This window comes from Sturnira hondurensis, unplaced genomic scaffold, assembly GCF_014824575.4.
Source record: "Sturnira hondurensis isolate 20B ecotype Veracruz unplaced genomic scaffold, ASM1482457v3 Scaffold0025484, whole genome shotgun sequence".
Taxonomy (NCBI): domain Eukaryota; kingdom Metazoa; phylum Chordata; class Mammalia; order Chiroptera; family Phyllostomidae; genus Sturnira; species Sturnira hondurensis.
Genome location: NW_028098115.1, coordinates 90,077 through 107,200, shown reverse-complemented (window position 1 = coordinate 107,200; position 17,124 = coordinate 90,077). Strand labels below are relative to the sequence as shown.

The 17,124-nt window shown below is 34.7% G+C and overlaps 1 protein-coding gene and 2 non-coding genes across 4 annotated transcripts; all 3 read left to right on the top strand.

Annotated features, from left to right (window-relative positions):
- Positions 1-214: 214 nt before the first annotated feature.
- CCNB1IP1 (cyclin B1 interacting protein 1) lies at positions 215-16,417 on the top strand. Of its 2 annotated transcripts, none has more exons than XM_037039797.1 (6): positions 215-588; positions 1,821-1,948; positions 3,447-3,557; positions 9,198-9,529; positions 13,757-14,090; positions 15,614-16,417. In XM_037039797.1, exons 4-6 carry the CDS (start codon positions 9,233-9,235, stop codon positions 15,814-15,816), a joined length of 834 nt encoding a protein of 277 aa, XP_036895692.1. In that variant the 5' UTR covers positions 215-588; positions 1,821-1,948; positions 3,447-3,557; positions 9,198-9,232; the 3' UTR covers positions 15,817-16,417. The 2 variants fall into 2 exon arrangements, with proteins under 2 accessions (XP_036895692.1, XP_036895691.1); XM_037039796.1 differs by having other exon boundaries at positions 1,799-1,948.
- Positions 771-847, top strand: LOC118982693 (small nucleolar RNA SNORD126). The gene has a single exon (XR_005065582.1). It is a non-coding gene; the product is annotated as a small nucleolar RNA SNORD126 (small nucleolar RNA).
- Positions 2,799-2,945, top strand: LOC118982692 (small nucleolar RNA SNORA79). Its single transcript, XR_005065581.1, has one exon. It is a non-coding gene; the product is annotated as a small nucleolar RNA SNORA79 (small nucleolar RNA).
- Positions 16,418-17,124: the final 707 nt, after the last annotated feature.

The window sequence follows — 17,124 nt, the reverse complement described above, 5'->3', positions numbered from 1 at the left end:
TTTTGCGTCCAGTTTCACTTTCAAGTTCAGATAACACTCAAGCTCTGGAAGAGGAAATTAAAATTTCTGATATTGCCATCTTGTGGCCAGTCTGGCCGCAAGTGATGTGAATTCAATTTTGCTATGTCAAGGGAAGGTTTTTCTTTAGTTAATTGTAAGGGTTAATTGTTGTAAATTGTTAAAAGTTGTAACAGTCAACAACTTAGTTAATTGTTGACTGTTAAAAACTTTCAGAAGTTGGTTAGACTCATTGTATAGTTTTGCCCAAACTTTTAAATCTCTAGCAAAAGCTGAGCTTGTGTAGAGTTTCTGGCCTAATCTAATACTGACTTCAAGCATTCGATGACATTTTGCAAATAGATGTGTCCATTTACATTACTACATGGAAGTTCAAATAAAGAATGAACAATTTTCCTTGAGGTTGTATGGGTGTGGAGTAGGCTGCTGTGCATTCAAGTCTTGTAATCATAACCTTTATGTATTTTTAAATTTTTTTATTTTGCACAGATGAGGCTAGGTAGTTGATATATCCTACAGCTCGACTCTGTTTCTAGATACACTAGGAGATGGATTCATTTGATACCAGAGGTAAGTGTGAAAAAAAAAACTCTTAATTTTTACCTCATTTGAATTTCCAATCACCTAGCAAGTTTTAGGGCTCAGTGTTCTTAGTGGCTGACATTTGGTAATTGAGAAAGCCTTAGTTCTAACCTTAATAGGGTTGTCCTGGATTGGGGACAAGGGGTGGTGGTTTGCCCTTCACCAGTTACAGTTTGCCATGATGAAATGCATGTTAAGTCCGTGTTTCAGATGATCATCCTGATTAAACACATGCTCTGAGCAGACTAAAGCTAGGGCAAACACTTGAACTGTATTCTGTTTTTGGAATGCTTACTGGGATCTATCCCATGATCCCAAGTAATTCCTAAATCTTTATAAATTTGATGCTACAATACTTTGTTGTGCTTTGATTTATTTGACCAAAAGATCTTTTTGAGATAGACAGAATTAGGGTCAAGAATCTTTCATCAAAAAACTCAAACAGTACAGGCTTGGCTGTTGTGGCTTAGTGGATTGAGCACTGGCCTATGAACCAAAAGTTTGCTGGTTTGATTCCTGGTCAGGGCACATGCCTGCGTTGCAGGCTAGGTCCCCAGTTGGGGACCTTTTTTTCCTCTCTTCTCCCCTTTCTTCCTCTCTCTAAAATAAATAAATAATAAAATCTTTAAAAAATTTAAACAGTACAGAAAAAGCATGGTTAACTGATAAAATTCTATCAACTACTTGGTAGTTTTTAACTAATCACTATTTTACTAGTCTAAGATTAAGGGAATTCCTGAGTTGGTTAAATCGGTTTGTCAAGATCATGTAACGCAACATTATTCAGTCACTTAAAAGTTATGATACAGTTTAACGTTGCTTGAAATGGAAGGGTATTAATAATATATTAAGTTAAAAGCAAGTGACAGAGCAAATATATAATCCTTTTTCTGCTGAAACTTTTGTGTGTACTTATTTATTGAGAAATCATCTGAAAGGGTATACTTACAGTACTGGGGATTGTCTGTAGAATTGGGTCCTATGGGTGATCTTGTTAACCTGTATTTTCTAACTTTATTGTATTCGTATATTATATGATTTCAAAAGTTATTTTAAGCAGTCTATATGGGACAGGCTTGTAATTTTTTTTTTAGCCTGTGCTTACATGTTTCAGCAGAGAATGGAGGTATATATGAGGGTGAAATATAGGAAATACAGATAATTCCAAGTAACAACAGCACTTGTAATACTTTTTTAGCTTTTGGCTATGTTTTTTATAGAAATGAAATTTCAGGAGGCCAGAACTGGATATCAGTTTTTTTCCAGAAACTTCTTTCCCAGCCTTGAAACTCTTGGGTGCTGTAAGTCCTGGATATACAACAGATGCCCACTGCATTTTTCTTTCATGGTAAGGCTTATGTTAAAATTGAGATACATTGACACACATGAATCTTTGAAAATTCAGCTTTGTGACATGGCTAGTTCTGCTAAGGTGCTACAAATTGAACTTTTTAAAAAGTGAATTACGTAAAGATGTTGAGAGGTAGCATAGTATAATAGTTATACATGGGTTCTGGAGGCAAACTGGGTTCAAACCCTTCCACTATCACTTAACCAGCTCTGTAACCTTGGCAAGTTTCTCAACACCTTGGTGTCTTAGTGTCTTAATATCTTAAAAGAAGAAAATACTAGTATCTGTCTCAAAGGAATAGTTCTTGAATTTGAAGAGTAAATATAGACAGTAAATGTGTGGGGCTTAGAATGTTGTTAAACATATGGTAAACACTCAAAAGATGCTTGCTATTTTATCAGTGTTGTATATTTATCTTAGATTTTGTATGTATGTTTATCTTAAATTTTGCACTACCTGGCAATTTCTTACATCTGCATAACATGGTGGAGACTGTTTATTGCTTATCTGCATCTTCCAGTTGGCCTCTTCCTCATTATCTTTTACTTTAAAGCCTAATTTAATTCTAGAATTAAGCAAATATGGTAGTAAGGACTATAGTCTGTATCTTTATATAATTGGTCAGATAACATTTTCTTTAGTTAATCATTTTTGCCACTGGTTTATCATCTAATTCTTCATTTTTTTATCTAGCTGGACCAGTTGATATTTAATGGTTCTTTTCATTCTTGACTGACTTTAAAAATTTAGGTGTTTAAAAATTCCTATAAGAGTCACACGATGTTTTTAAAAACGATTTCTTAGACCATTTATTAAAATGTTTGTTAAAATGGTTGAAGGTAAGCTTTGATGGCTGTTCCTCTCACTGCTTGGAGCCTTATGCAGTGGGATTTTAGTCCATCATACATCTAAGCTGACTTGTCTTCACTCAGAGCACTGTGGGATGGGTTGGCTGTCCATTAGTGCCTTCTGATTTTTGCGGAGTCAAACAATTACAAAGCAGATGGTAATGCTGGATTAAGAAAATTTACCTGTGATTAAAAAAACTAAATTAATTTTAAAACATGAGGATATAGGTGTTCTAAAAATTTTACTTACCAGTATTTATCTTTAGAGAGAGGGGAAGGGAAGGGAAAAAGAAACATTGACGTGCGAGAGAAACAATGAGTTGCATCTTGCACACCCCCAGCTGAGGACAAGGCCCACAACCCAGGCATGTTCCCTGACTGAGAATTGAACTGGTGACCTTCTTGGTTTGCAGGCCAGTGCCCAATCCACTGAGCCACACCAGCCAGGGTGACATAAAGATATAGTTTATAAAGAACCCTTTGATTGCAATAATATTTGAATAGCACCAATCTATGGCTATGTAAGAAAGAGCTCTAGTGAATTACTGAAGTCATTCATGTTTAAATTTTGAATGGTTTACTTAGTTTTCTACCAAGTGATTATTCACATATTTAGGGCAATATTAAAAATACTCTTTTTTTTGCAGTATGAAGGTGAAGATGATTCTTCAAATTAAGAGGGAAGCTGACTTTTCTCATCAGAATCATTTACAGAATCAACTTGCAAAAAATATAACAGGCTGCAAACAAAGGGAAAAGTAAAATATTTTCGTTTATCCTTAGATTCTTTGCTAGATTGTAACTTCATGAAAGCAGGATAATTTCCTTATCCTTTATCCTAGAATAAATGCTCAAAAAATATTTGAAATAAATAAAAATCTCCACTGATTTTATTATTTTTTAATCCCTGGAAAATGGCAACCATTTTAATGAGATTTCAGCAAGACATCTACATAGAATAATTGGGATGTAAGTTTTGACTCTTATGAAAAATGTATATATAGGTACATTAAACTATCAGGGTACCAGTGAGTCTACTTAAAACTCTTAATGTCTGGTTATGATGTTTGATTCCTTTAAGAACTGGAAAGCATTATGCTGAGTGAAATAAGCCAGGTGGTGAAAGACAAATACCATATGATATCACCGTTAACAGGAATCTAAACAACAAAACAAACAAGCAAAATATGACCAATGACACTCAAATATGGAACAGGCTGACAGGGACCAGAGGGGAGAGAGGAGAGAATCATAGGGGAAAGGGGGAAGGACTCACATGAACAAGCATAAAGGACACATGGACAATAACTAAGGTGGGGGGCACTGGGGGGGAGAGCAGGGCTGGGAATATAAGACAGAAAACTGTACTTGAACAAGAATTAAATTAAAAAAAGAGGCAATAAAGAATAGCTGCGAAAACACCCTATGTATGTGAGAAATAGGTATATAAAAGCTTTCTGATATTTAACAGAAAATCTTTTATTATGAACACTTTATAACCTTACTGCATGGATATTTATCATTGGTTTAAATTGCACATAAGTATGGTTAAAAAGTCATTATTTCTGGTTTATATTTAGTGTTGAAATATTCTCAGTTGGCTAAGATAAAGTACAGGGAAGTTTCTACCCTATATACTGTACTTACACCCATGAAAGTATATTTAACATGCAAAGTGTATAAAGTACACATTCAAATTTTGGAAGTCTGGTATACCTCACTGTGTTTTGGAATGAAATTTAATACTCATGCTTATACCAGAAGCACACAAATGGTCTGCAACTCTGATAAATTCTGTTAGAATATGAAACCTATTCTTTAGATTAAGATTCTTCTATTAAAAGTATCAAATTAGTTTTAAAGTAGATGATGCTAACAGTCCGAGATTCAAAGATAATGGGAAGGAAAACATCTCACAATATAGTGATAAGTATTTAGAATATCTATACAAGATTAAAATCAAGCTTCTGGAAAAATGTCATGTTGAGGCCCTGGCTGGGAAGCTCAGTTGGTTCCAATGTGCCAGTGTTGTGGGTTTGGCACATACAAAAATCAACCAATGAATGCATAAATATAAGTGTGGCAACAAATCCATCTTTCTCCTCATTCCTGTCTCTAAAATCAATATATAGAAATTTAAAAAATATATCATTTTTGAAAGGTGAATATAACTTGTAACTAAATGATATTAGTGGTGTACAAGCACAACTTGTGCTGTTTATCTAGACTCTTTATGTTAAGAAAAATGGATTAAAGAACAAAAGGAGAATTTTAAACCTATAGAAACGCAAAGATATGACATTGGAGTAGATATAAGCACAAAAAGGGAAGTGATATATTTGTGTGCCAGGTAACTGACAAAAAATTCCATATAAATCAAGGAAATAATCAAAGGATGTAAATGGGCAAGTCACAGACGAAGACTTCTGAGTTCACATGAAGAGATGCTTAATCTCACTACTAATCAAAATTACAAATTAAAACAACATTGAGATAGCCATTTCACTGCCATCAGATGGGCAAAAATTAAAACAGAAAACCTGACCCTTTCATGTGCTGATGGATCTGGAGCAAGGGACTTTCATCTTCGCTGGTGGCAGTGAAATTTAAGTCATACTTTGGAGTGTGGTTTGGCGACAACTAGTCTGCTTGAAGATACTTATACATTAACCCAATCTCTGGGTATTACTTTCTACAAGAATGCTTGTCATGTGTGCTCAAGGAGACATGTCCAGAAAATTCATGTCAGTATTGTTTTTAACTGTAAAAACTGGAAACCAGTGTCCATTAGAAAATGCATAAATTGTATATTTGTAGTATTTGGTTGTTTAGATGAATACAGAATATGTGTATTGACTACATCTCAAAAACAATGATGAGTTAAAATGGCTAATATGTACTAAGCGATAAGATTTAGTTGTTTTAGAACATGAAAACAAAGACTGATATGTACACATATACACGTAAAGTCTAAAAACATGTATGAGAATGATAAGCACCCAAATCTGGCTTGTTTTACTTCTGGAGTGGTAGGAGAAAATGTGGTTGAGGAATACACAGGGAAGCCTTCAATTGTATCTGTAATGTGTTCATTAAAATGTATCAACAGTAAGAAAGGTTTGGGTTTATTAAAGCTGAGCGATGGTCATGTGTACATGTTTGATATGCTTGATATTTAATAGTCAATATTTTAAAAACTTTGGTGAGCCCTTGCTAGTGTGGCTCAGTTGGTTGGAGGGTTGTCCTGTACATTAAAAGTTTGGCGGTTTGATTTCCCATCTGGGCACATACCTAGCTTGTGGGTTCAATTACCAGTCAGGGCACAAATGGGAGGCAACTGATCTGTTTCTCTCTTGCACTGATGTTTCTCTTTTCCCCTCTAAAATCAATGTGTTTCAATGTTTCGTATGTTTATATGAAAAAAATTAAAAACTTTGGTGAATGGGTCTCTTTGTATCTCAGCTTTGACTGATTTCAGTGATCTTATCTCTAGGAGCACCTTAGAAACAAGCCAGTGAAGGGTTTATCTGTGCTATGAAGGAATAGGACACATGCCAACAAGAAGGTTAGTTCCTGGTATTACAGACTACTGTGATAAAATACTTTGTAGGGCCCCTTTTATATAGATGTGTGTGTGTATGTATCTATATCTATATATATGGGTATATCTATATATCTATATCTATATCTATATCTGTATCTATATCTAATTACTCCTACAGGCTTCTGGCTAAATGGGTTGTGAAGAGGAAACAGAAAATGGTATGGAGGACACTAGGTTTTGGGAATCAGTGGAATAATCTTAATGAACTAGGAAGGGATATCGAAGAACAAAGGTAACTTGGCTAGAATCACCAAGTTAGGTACTTGTGCTGGTGAAATTTGGATGCTTTGTGTTTTATGCCTTTAAATAGCATTGTATCCTTCTGTATTTTAATGTTTGTACATTTGGCAAAGTCAAATCCAGAAAATGCACAAAAGGCTCAGATAAACAAAATAGATGTTAAGGATTACATTTTACACATGAACATCAATTTTTTAAATCCAATTTGTACCACTCCCTAAATTTTCAGAAGATAGACATTTTAGGAAGTGTAAAAAAAGGAAGGAAACTAGTAGAAAGTTATTTAATTAGGATGAATCTTTGTTTGAAGAAGAAAGGTTTAGTATTACAGATTCATGACCCATAAAGGCTTTGCAGGGCTTGGGATCCATTATGTTGCTGATTCATTGGATTGCATCTTACAAATTCATACTGGAATCACATCATCTGAAAAGATGACTACAAAAACAGCATTAAGGCTTATCTCTGGAGAACCCTTCCACAGTTAAAATCATGTAGTTAGATCAGGAAAAGTTACAAGTAACAGCATTAGGATCAAACGGGTACCAACATTTAAACAGTTACAAGCAGGTCCAGGCAGGTTGGACCTGATCCTGTTGCTTCATTTCAAGTGCTGTAATGAATGTTCTCAAGCAAGGCAAGTTTTATTTTGTTTACATCTATATAGAGGTTGTGTAAAAGCTGGAAAGATATCCATTTCAAGATGCACAAAAAATAAAATGGCAGGAGTCTACCTCAACATGAAGGTGATAGCTGGCTAATTTTAACTGATTAAAATTTAACTGTGATAGGTATGGCACAATTTAGGGGAATTTTTTTCTGAAACTAAGAAAGCCTGTGCCGCCCAGTTGCTACTCCGCACATTGTTCCCAGGACAAACACCTGTGTACTTGTAAGCAGCTCTGTTAGCTTCTTAACTGGCCGCCTCTGCCCTTCAAGAGACTGACATCAAATGTTACCCCCATTTAAGATGGAGGACAGTAAAGGGCACTCAATCAGTGTCTGCGGGTCTCCCAATTGGGAAACCTAGACCAGACTCAATCGGATTCGCGTCCTCACAGCACCTGAAACACGCATGCCCAGTAGATGCGAGGCCCAAATTGGGCAAATCCCAGCATCCTGAGCGGCTGGAACTTTGCTCACCTCCCAGCAGGCTCTGGGGCGACTCTGCGCATGCGCTCTCTTACGTAGTGGGGGGGCTCAGCGAGTTTTCTTGTGGAGGGAGTTGTGGAGGCAAGTGCATTTTCCCGCCTTTTTTGGCGCCTCAGGTTAGGTAGGTAATTAGAATTATTTCCTCTGACTTAGCGCAGAAAACAGAATGAAAATTTTAGAGTGATGTTGCTGTGAATCTAAGCTTCAAAAATTTGGTGATAAATTTGCACAACTCATTATATTGGCTCTTTCCCTCATCTCGTGGGAAATTTGGAATAAGCTGCCCCTCGCGCTCTTCCTGAGAAAGGTCTCAGCTTCAAAGCTGTTCCCAGCTCTTCTGCTTCCCCCTTGCCCGTGACCCTGCTGGAGGTAAACTAGGCCTCGTAGTAAGGCTGCAGGTGCCATATATGTGTTGCAGACGCACAGTGCGGCGACATTGGGGTAAAGGTGCCGCAGCGTCCTTGTTCGCCCCTGAGACCCATGCGACATTCGTGACAGAATTTTTCATTTGAGATCTGAACCTTTTTTTCCTTGGTGTCTAATTGGTGTGTGTGTGTGTGTTTATATTTAAAAAAATAGGTATATATGTCTTATTTTAGTGTATGTAGAAGACTGCTGCCTGGGGTGGGTTAGTAAAATTCCAATGAGAGTAGACAGTATAATTGAAAAGTAACTTTATCAATTTAGTTTTACATGAACGTTTAGTTTTACAAATGTTCTAAATAGAAGCATACTGCTGAATAGTAGTTATATTAACAGGTGAATTGTTGATCCCATGATTTAAAAAAATCTGCTTTTATACAGACTTTCATGCTCCTTTCATGGTCAATTATTTGAATGAATTAGGTTAGTTCCCATTTAATACTATCAGGTTACTACTACTCTGTAGGTAAAGAATCTGAGAAATCAGCATATATGAAAAACCTTAAAATAGTTTGCACAGAAGAATGCCTGAAATCAGTTCCTGGGCTTTTATATCTTCCAGGTGTGAGAACTAATGCCAAAATATTCTAGCATGTGAATGGGGAATAAATTTAGGTTTTTGTTTATGTATTGAGAATGATAAAAAGCACTAATTAATTTTTTATTAGTGTGTTCTTTGTAAGCTTTCCTAAATCCTTTCTCCTATGTACATATTATTTTTTATTTTACTAAGATTTGGAATCACCTGTGTCTTTGATTGTTTCATTAAAATTTTTGTCAAGACCTTTGTAGTGGTTTGCAAAAAGGAGCACTATTAATATGATTGAGTTGACTAAAATCAATATATTAATAATACATTAATTATAATGCAAAAAACATAAATGTGCGTTATTATCACAAAAGTAGAACTTTTTTGGCTTACATATTTAATTTTTACTGCAATTTGATTTATTTGACATTTTCATTTACCCCATATTAGGATTCATTTCGGAATCTAGGACCTCAATATCTATTATGTCTTTGTGTGAAGACATGCTGCTTTGTAATTATCGAAAATGCCGCATCAAACTCTCTGGTTATGCATGGGTCACTGCCTGCTCTCACATTTTCTGTGATCAGCATGGCAGTGGCGAGTTTAGTCGTTCGCCAGCTATCTGCCCTGCCTGCAACAGTACCCTTTCTGGAAAGCTAGATATTGTCCGCACGGAACTCAGTCCATCAGAGGAATATAAAGCCATGGTACTGGCTGGTCTTCGACCTGAGATTGTGTTGGACATTAGTTCCCGAGCACTGGCCTTCTGGACATACCAGGTTGGTGCTTAGGCTAGTTTCTTTGGAGAGTGTGATTTGAGGCATATGTGGAAATTTCCAATGTTTTTTTCACTTGTTTTTGTATTTATTTTTTATGAATGAATGGAAAACTTTCTTTTTCATAATTGTTTTCTTCAAAATTAATATGTTTATTGCTAAAAATCCAAAAGAAAGAAAATTTAAAAAAACATAATTCCATCACTCCTTGATAACCATTGTTGATATGTTGTGTATTACTTTTTCTGTATTTAAAATATAAATATATATTTTTCTCTTTACAAAAGTAGGATAATACCACACATGCTGTTTTGTGACCAGAAGTTGACTATATATTATGCATATTATGAAAATTGTATTGAATATTTTTAAAGTAAATTTTCTATAATAATAATTTTAATGGTTGCATTATAACATGATTTATTTCCAAGTTATTAAAAAATGATGTGATGAACATTTTTCTTTTTTAAAAAAATATTATTTATTTATTTTTAGAAGAATGGGAAGGAAAGGGGGGAGAAAGAGAGAGAGGAACATTGATCATATGTGCCCTGACCAGGGACTGAACCCACAACCCAGGCATATGCCCTGACTAGGAATTGAACCTGCAACCTTTCACTTTATGGAACAATGCCCAACTAACTGAGCCACACCTGTCAGGGCATGATGAACATTCTTAACATCAAATTCATAGCATTTCTTTTTTTAAGACTTTATTTATTTATTTTTTGAGAGAAGACTTTATATTATTTATTTTTAGAAGTAGTGAGACATTGATATACAAGGGAAATATTGATTGGTTGCCTCTTGCATGCCCCCAAACTGGGGACCTGTCCTGCAACCCAGGCATGTGCCCTGCCTGAGAATCAGACCGGCAAACTTTTGGTCTGGAGGTAGGCACTTAATCCACTGAGCCACACCAGCCAGGACTCTATGTAATCATAATTTAATGATTACATTATATCATATTTATTTCTAGGTTATTAAAATGGTATATCATCATTTTTGTCATCAAATTCACAACTGTAATTCTTTCCCTTTTTGATATCTGCTTTTGGTGCCTCCTTAGAAAAACCTTCCTTGGAGAAAGAAATGGAGAATTTTAACCATATCTTTGATTTATATTCTTTTATGTGTATTTGTAATAATGCTTTTTAAAGGTTTTATTTGTCATCTGTGAGGTAAATAGTTTCATTATATTATTTTGAGCAAGGTGTCTCCTTTACATACTCCTGTATCATCTTATGGTTGCTTATATTGTATTATTAATACTGTATTGTAATTACCTACATACTTGTCATCTCCTCTAGTTGGGAGAGTTCTTTGGGTTAGGTTTGGATTCCTGTATATCACAGGGTCCTCAGTTACCATCATAGTTACTGGTCTTAAGTCTCAGTAAATAGTTGACTGAATGAATAGACCTTGTATATTAAAGTAGATTACTATTTGGGGGTTAGTATTTATTGAACATGTACATGTGATACTGTTTTCATTATGTCAGATATGGAGGAAACCAGTGAATGGGTTAGTAAGTTAGCCAGAAATGAATTTTCTTTACTTCATTTATTTATTTTTTATTTAATTATTTAACATATTTTTGAGTCTCTTGAAACATTTATATTTTATGCACCTTCTCAGGTGCTGGGTATACAATAATGAACAAAGTATGAGCTTCAAGGATGGTGCAGTTTAGTGGTGCTAAACATTAAGAAAAAACAGCAGACATTTACAATACATTTTTAATGTCTACAATGATAAGGGAAGTATAGAGTGCTGTGAGACCACATAGTAGGGACAAATAATCCAGACTTGGTGGAGTTACATCCAACTACATAGAATAGGCAAATTCAAAATTGTTAAAAAAAAAAGGAGAACATTCATATTTTACTTTCTGTCAATATTTAAAAGGATAGTGAATCCAAAATAAGCCAAAATTGTTTTCTATGTGTAGTAAGTTGTCTTTGGCTATGAAACAAAATTAGCAGCTTAAAAAATTTTAGTTGCTTAAAATAACATGCATTTATTGTCTCAGTTTCTGTGGATCATGAGTTCAGGCTTGGACTCTGCTCAGGGTCTCACAAGGCTGTAATCAAGGTGTTGACAGGGGCTGCAGTGTGTGAACCTTGACTCAGGAAGGATCTATTTCCAGGTTCATGTGGTTGTTGGCAAGAGTCGCTTCTTTGAGGACTGTTAGACTGAGGGACTCAGTTGTTGTTTTTGTTTTTAATGGACTTTATTTTTAAAGCAGTTTTAGGTTCATAGCAAAATTGAGAAGGTTCAGACATTTCCTGGCCTACATTGACATATCTCTGTCGTCCAAAGATTGTAATTTATGTTAGGGTTCTTTCTTTGTGTCATACATTCTATGAGTTTGGACAAATGTATAACAACATATATTTTACCACGACGATGTCATGCAGAGGAGTTTTACTGCCCTAAAAATCCTCTGTATACCACTTATTCATCCCTTCTTACCCTCAAGCACTGATCTTTTTACTGTCTCCATAGTTTTGCCTTTTCCAAACTGTCATATAATTGGAATCATACAGTTTGTAGCCTTTTCAGACTGACTCCTTTCACTTAGTACTAGGCCTTTAAGGTGTGATAGTTTATTTCTTTTTAGTGTTGAATAATTTTTCATTTCATCAGAGTTTATTTATCCATTCATTTCCTCAAGGACATTGTAGTTGCTTCCAAGTTTTGGTAATTAACAAATAAAGCTCCTGTAAACATCTGTGTACAGGACAAAAGTTTTCTACTCCTTTGGGTAAATACCAAGGGACATGATTGCTGGATTGTATTGTAAGAGTAGGTTTCGTTTTGCAAGAAACTGCCAATCTCTTCCAAAGTGGCTGTAACATTTTGTGTTTCTACCAGCAATGACTGAGAGTTCTTTTGGCTCCACATTCTTACAAGCATTTGCTGTTGTTATTGTTCTGGATTTTGGCTATTCTGGTAGGTGTGTAGTGGTATCTTATTGTTGTTTTAATTTGCATTTTCCTGATGACATGAGATGTGTAGTATCTTTTCATTTTCTTATTTGCCATCTGTGCATCTTAATTGGGTTGTTTTCTTATTGTTTAATTTTAAGGATTCTTTGTACATTTTGGGTATGTCCTTTGCAAGTTTTTCTATTTGTTTGTGGCTTGTCTTTTTATTCTTTTGATATTATCTTTCACAGAGCAGAAAATTTTAATTTTAATAAAGTCCAGCTTATCATTTTTTTTATGGATACTGCTTTTGGTGTTGTATATAAAGTCACCACCAAACCCAGGGTCATTTAGATTTTCTCCTATGTTATCATGTAGGAATTTTATAGTTCTATATTTTATGTTCAGGTTTGTGATCCATTTTGAGTTAATTTTGTGAAGGGTGTAACATCTATGAGTAGGTTCATTGTGATCTCAGTATTTTGCTGGCTATTGCCCAGAAGCTGCTCTCAGTTACTTACTTGCCTTGTGGGCCTTCCCATCGGGCTGCATGCTTCCACAATTCCCCAAGAGAATGAGAATGCTAGAAAGACACATCTTATATTTTTATATAATGTACTCATGAAATGACATTTGTCATTTTTTTTTCTGTGTTTTAGTCACAGGTCCCATCCACTCTCAGGGGTGGTGGAGGGGAATAAGTACCAAGAGGCAATCTTATTTGAGAGGCTATCTTATAATTGGAGGCTATCTTATTTTTTTTCAAAAGTACAGAAAATACTATAAGGAATATCTTTTTGTTGTTGTTGTTGTTTTTTGGTTTTTGGTTTTTTTCCCAATTTTTTATTTAATTATTTTTCAAGTACAGTTTTCTGTCTATTACTCCCATCCCATCCCACCCCCCATCCTCCCCCCTCCCTCCCATTTCCACCCTTCTCAGTTGTGGAGGCTATCTTATAATCTGTTCTCCACAGTATGGTTTACTTGAAACATAGAATTGCATTTTTTAAAAACTTTTGGACTATATGTCAATTGCTAAGCTTAGACAAATACCCACTTCTTTTATTGGTATAATGGTAGTGGTTTCAGAGTATTCCTCCAGATTTTTTTCTATGCATTAACATATTATTTTCTATAATAATCATCCTATTATACATCCTGATTGCTTTTTAACCTGGTTCTAAACACTATTTATACTCCAGGATAAGCATTTTTTCGTTTTGTATTTGTGTAAAGTTTTACAATATAAAACTTTTGTTTTATTACCTTAAAAATCTTTTTTCCCTCTCTCTTGGGATAGGTACATCAGGAGCGTCTCTATCAAGAATACAAATTCAGCAAGGCTGAGGGCCATCTGAAGCAGATCGAGAAGATATATACTCAGCAAATACAGAGCAAGGATGTAGAATTGACCTCTATGAAAGGGGAAGTCACCTCCATGAAGAAAGTGCTAGAAGAATATAAGAAAAAGTTCAGTGACATCTCTGAGAAACTTATGGAGCGAAATCGGCAGTATCAAAAGCTCCAAGGCCTCTATGATAGCCTTAGGCTACGAAACATCACTATTGCTAATCAGGAAGGTACCCTTGAGCCATCCATGATTTCACAGTCTGGTATTTTTGGCTTCCCATTAGGTAAGGAAAGACAGGTAATTAATTATCTAATATCTGTTCTTTAAATCAGTGATTTTTCACATTGTGTTTTGCATGGTGTCAAGTAGTCAGTGGAGTCAAGGAGACTTCAAAGGCTCTGGATTCTTCATCCATGTCTATTCTATACATCATTGCTTTATCTATTGTATTTGCTTATGTTTAAGTTATGGCTTCAATTTGAACAGAGAGTATATCTCTTCAAAAGAAAATGTCATAAACTGATACTCTAAATGAAAGCTATTTAGTTGTAGTAATAACAATAGTATTAGCTGCTATTTAATTCCTTACCAAGTGCTTGGTATTGTTATAATTCTATATGTATTCATGTTATTTAAATAACTTTGTAGGGCACATATTATTATTATCCCTACTTTACAGATTAAAAAATCTGAGGTACAGGAAGTTTAATTAAATTGGTCAAGGTCACAGAGCTCTCTTCAGTGCCCATACTTTTAACCATTTGTGATCCACCAAGAAGGCCATGTTTCACTTACTTTCACAGGGTAATGCTGATTGCACAGTTCTTGTTATTGTTGGTTGATTTTTTCTTTAGTCATCCATTCATCAATTATTTATCAAATATGTTTTATGTTCCAGGTTGCTAGGAATAATTCTAGGCAATGAGGATGTAAAGATTATGCAGATAGGATTTGTATCCTCTGGAAGTGTACATTCTAAAGTGATAGCAGCCCTTTTCTGCTTGTTAGGTGCCTTTGCAGATGCAGTGAATCAAGTATTATTGTATATGGGCATTGTAGGTTCTTATTTTTTCCTTGTCACTCTCCACATTTATTTTGATTTGTTTCATATTCACCAATTCTTTCTGGTTCCTCTTTTTGTGCACAATTACCTTTTTACTTTTACCTCTTACTACCATTTTTGGCTTGAAGCAGATATAGTCAGCATTCTCCTTTAGTTTTGTGTTCCTTTTAAAACTTGTAGAAACCCAGGGGGCATCCAATGGAAGTTGTTAAATGCTTGTTTAATCAGATCTATAGTCTGATTTTTCTTAAGGCTATTCCAATTGATCTCAGGTCATGAGTATGTGCCAGTTTTTCAAGCTGTCATATATTTCCTGGAATATTTATGGCAATCTTAAAAAACTACTGTTAAAGAACCTGAGACAGCAGATTTTATATACACATACACACATATATTCTATTCCTTTGAACTAGATTATATAACAAATGAATAAAATTATGATATTATAAGTTCTAGCTCTACTAAAAACATATTTCATTATGTCAAATTACTTTTGGTGATGAGGTGATGGCTATAATTAGAAACTGCATCACAGAGGAAGGTATGATATATCCTGTGGTTGGGGAGAGGGTTTGGAGGCCATTGATGGTCCTTTCATGATCCAACCTTAGTTTTATATTTTATCCATCTTGTATGAGTTGAGTTCTGTTAAAATATTTATTGAATGACTTTTATCTTTTGGCCCTAAATATCTGTAAATAAATAGATGCTTAAGTTTTTCCCCTTCTTTTTTTTCCTTCTAGGGAACAAATCCAAGTTTCCTTTGGACAGTATTCCAGCTCAAAATTGTGGTGGTGGAGATGGAGATTTTCAGTTCAGACCATTTTTTGTGGGTTCTCCCACAGCACCCGAACCCAGCAACACCTTTTTTAGTTTTGCATCCCCAAGTCGGGAATTAGAGCAGCAGCAAGTCTGTAGCAGGGCCTTTAAAGTAAAAAGAATTTAATTCACTTTCCAGATTGGTTCCCTGGTTAGTTTCAGTGACTTCATTTAGTACATAATCTTTTAGATAGGAGTCACCAACTCTGTGTGCTATCAAGTCTTTGAAGTTGTTTTCACATTTTTAAGAAACTCAGTGGCACTGAGGATGGCTTTAGAGTCTGATTTCTTCTGTTTGTGTTATTTAAGAGCATAAGCATTTTATTAAACTCAATTTCATTGTGAGCTGTTGAATTTTTACTAGTATTGGAAAGGTCACAATATTATTGGGTGTTTTGTAGATCACAATATGTTTGCGTCTGAGCTATTTCTGACTGAGCTATATGTTTATGCATATGCATAAAAGTAACTATATTATATACTATATGTCACTGGGTTTTGGCATTTATGCCTATATATATATATTCATTTATGTTGATATTTTGCTATATTTGCCAATATATTTATGTGAAGATTTTGGCCTCAGGAAGTGGTAAGGTGTGTCTGCAGTTTGTTATTTGCGTTTATACATTTATTTCTATATATTTATGTATTTGCCCTTGTATTAACTTGTTTGGAGTTTTTGTGCTTATGTCAGTGAATTAGAGTATAATTTGATGTACATATGATCAGTCCTTATTTCTACTTAAAAATAGTTTACATTGATACTTATTTTGTGAAGTTGATTTTTGACCATTTATTTAAAAATAAAATTGCTCTTTTTTTACTGTTTTGCCAGCTGTTATCTTGGGTTTACTTATTTAGGAATGTACTTCAACTGTAGAAACCTTTCAATATGTTATTGATCCCAAGAGATTATAGTAAAATACTTTTAAAGATTTATTCCTTGCTCTCCTATGTTAAACAGTGAGCACCTTTTTGATAGAAAAGTTATTCGAAGTATAGAGCCATGAACGAAATTCGAAGGATACTTTCTGTAACTCTGTCCTATTAGAGGCAAGACTGGCTGGGGAGATAGAACATCTTGATGCTAATTATGGCTTTTATGGTTTTGTAAATTTTAGTTTAAACTTTCCAGGCTTTGGTTTTTATATCTGTAAAATGGGGGATTGAATTAAATGATCTAGTAAGCCTTTTGTAATTCTTACATTTTAGAATCTATTCATATTGGTTTGGGAAGAATTACAATAGAATTATTCCAAATGTCAAATCCCATTGTTTTTGGGTAACAAAGTCCTACTGAAATAATTTGAGGATATTTTATATTTAGTTATTGTAGAAAGGCCAGTGAATACTTTTGCTTTACATAATTGAATAGCAAGCAAGCGATGTTTTAAGGGTGTATTTTCACCACTTAAAGGACCAGCACAGTCTT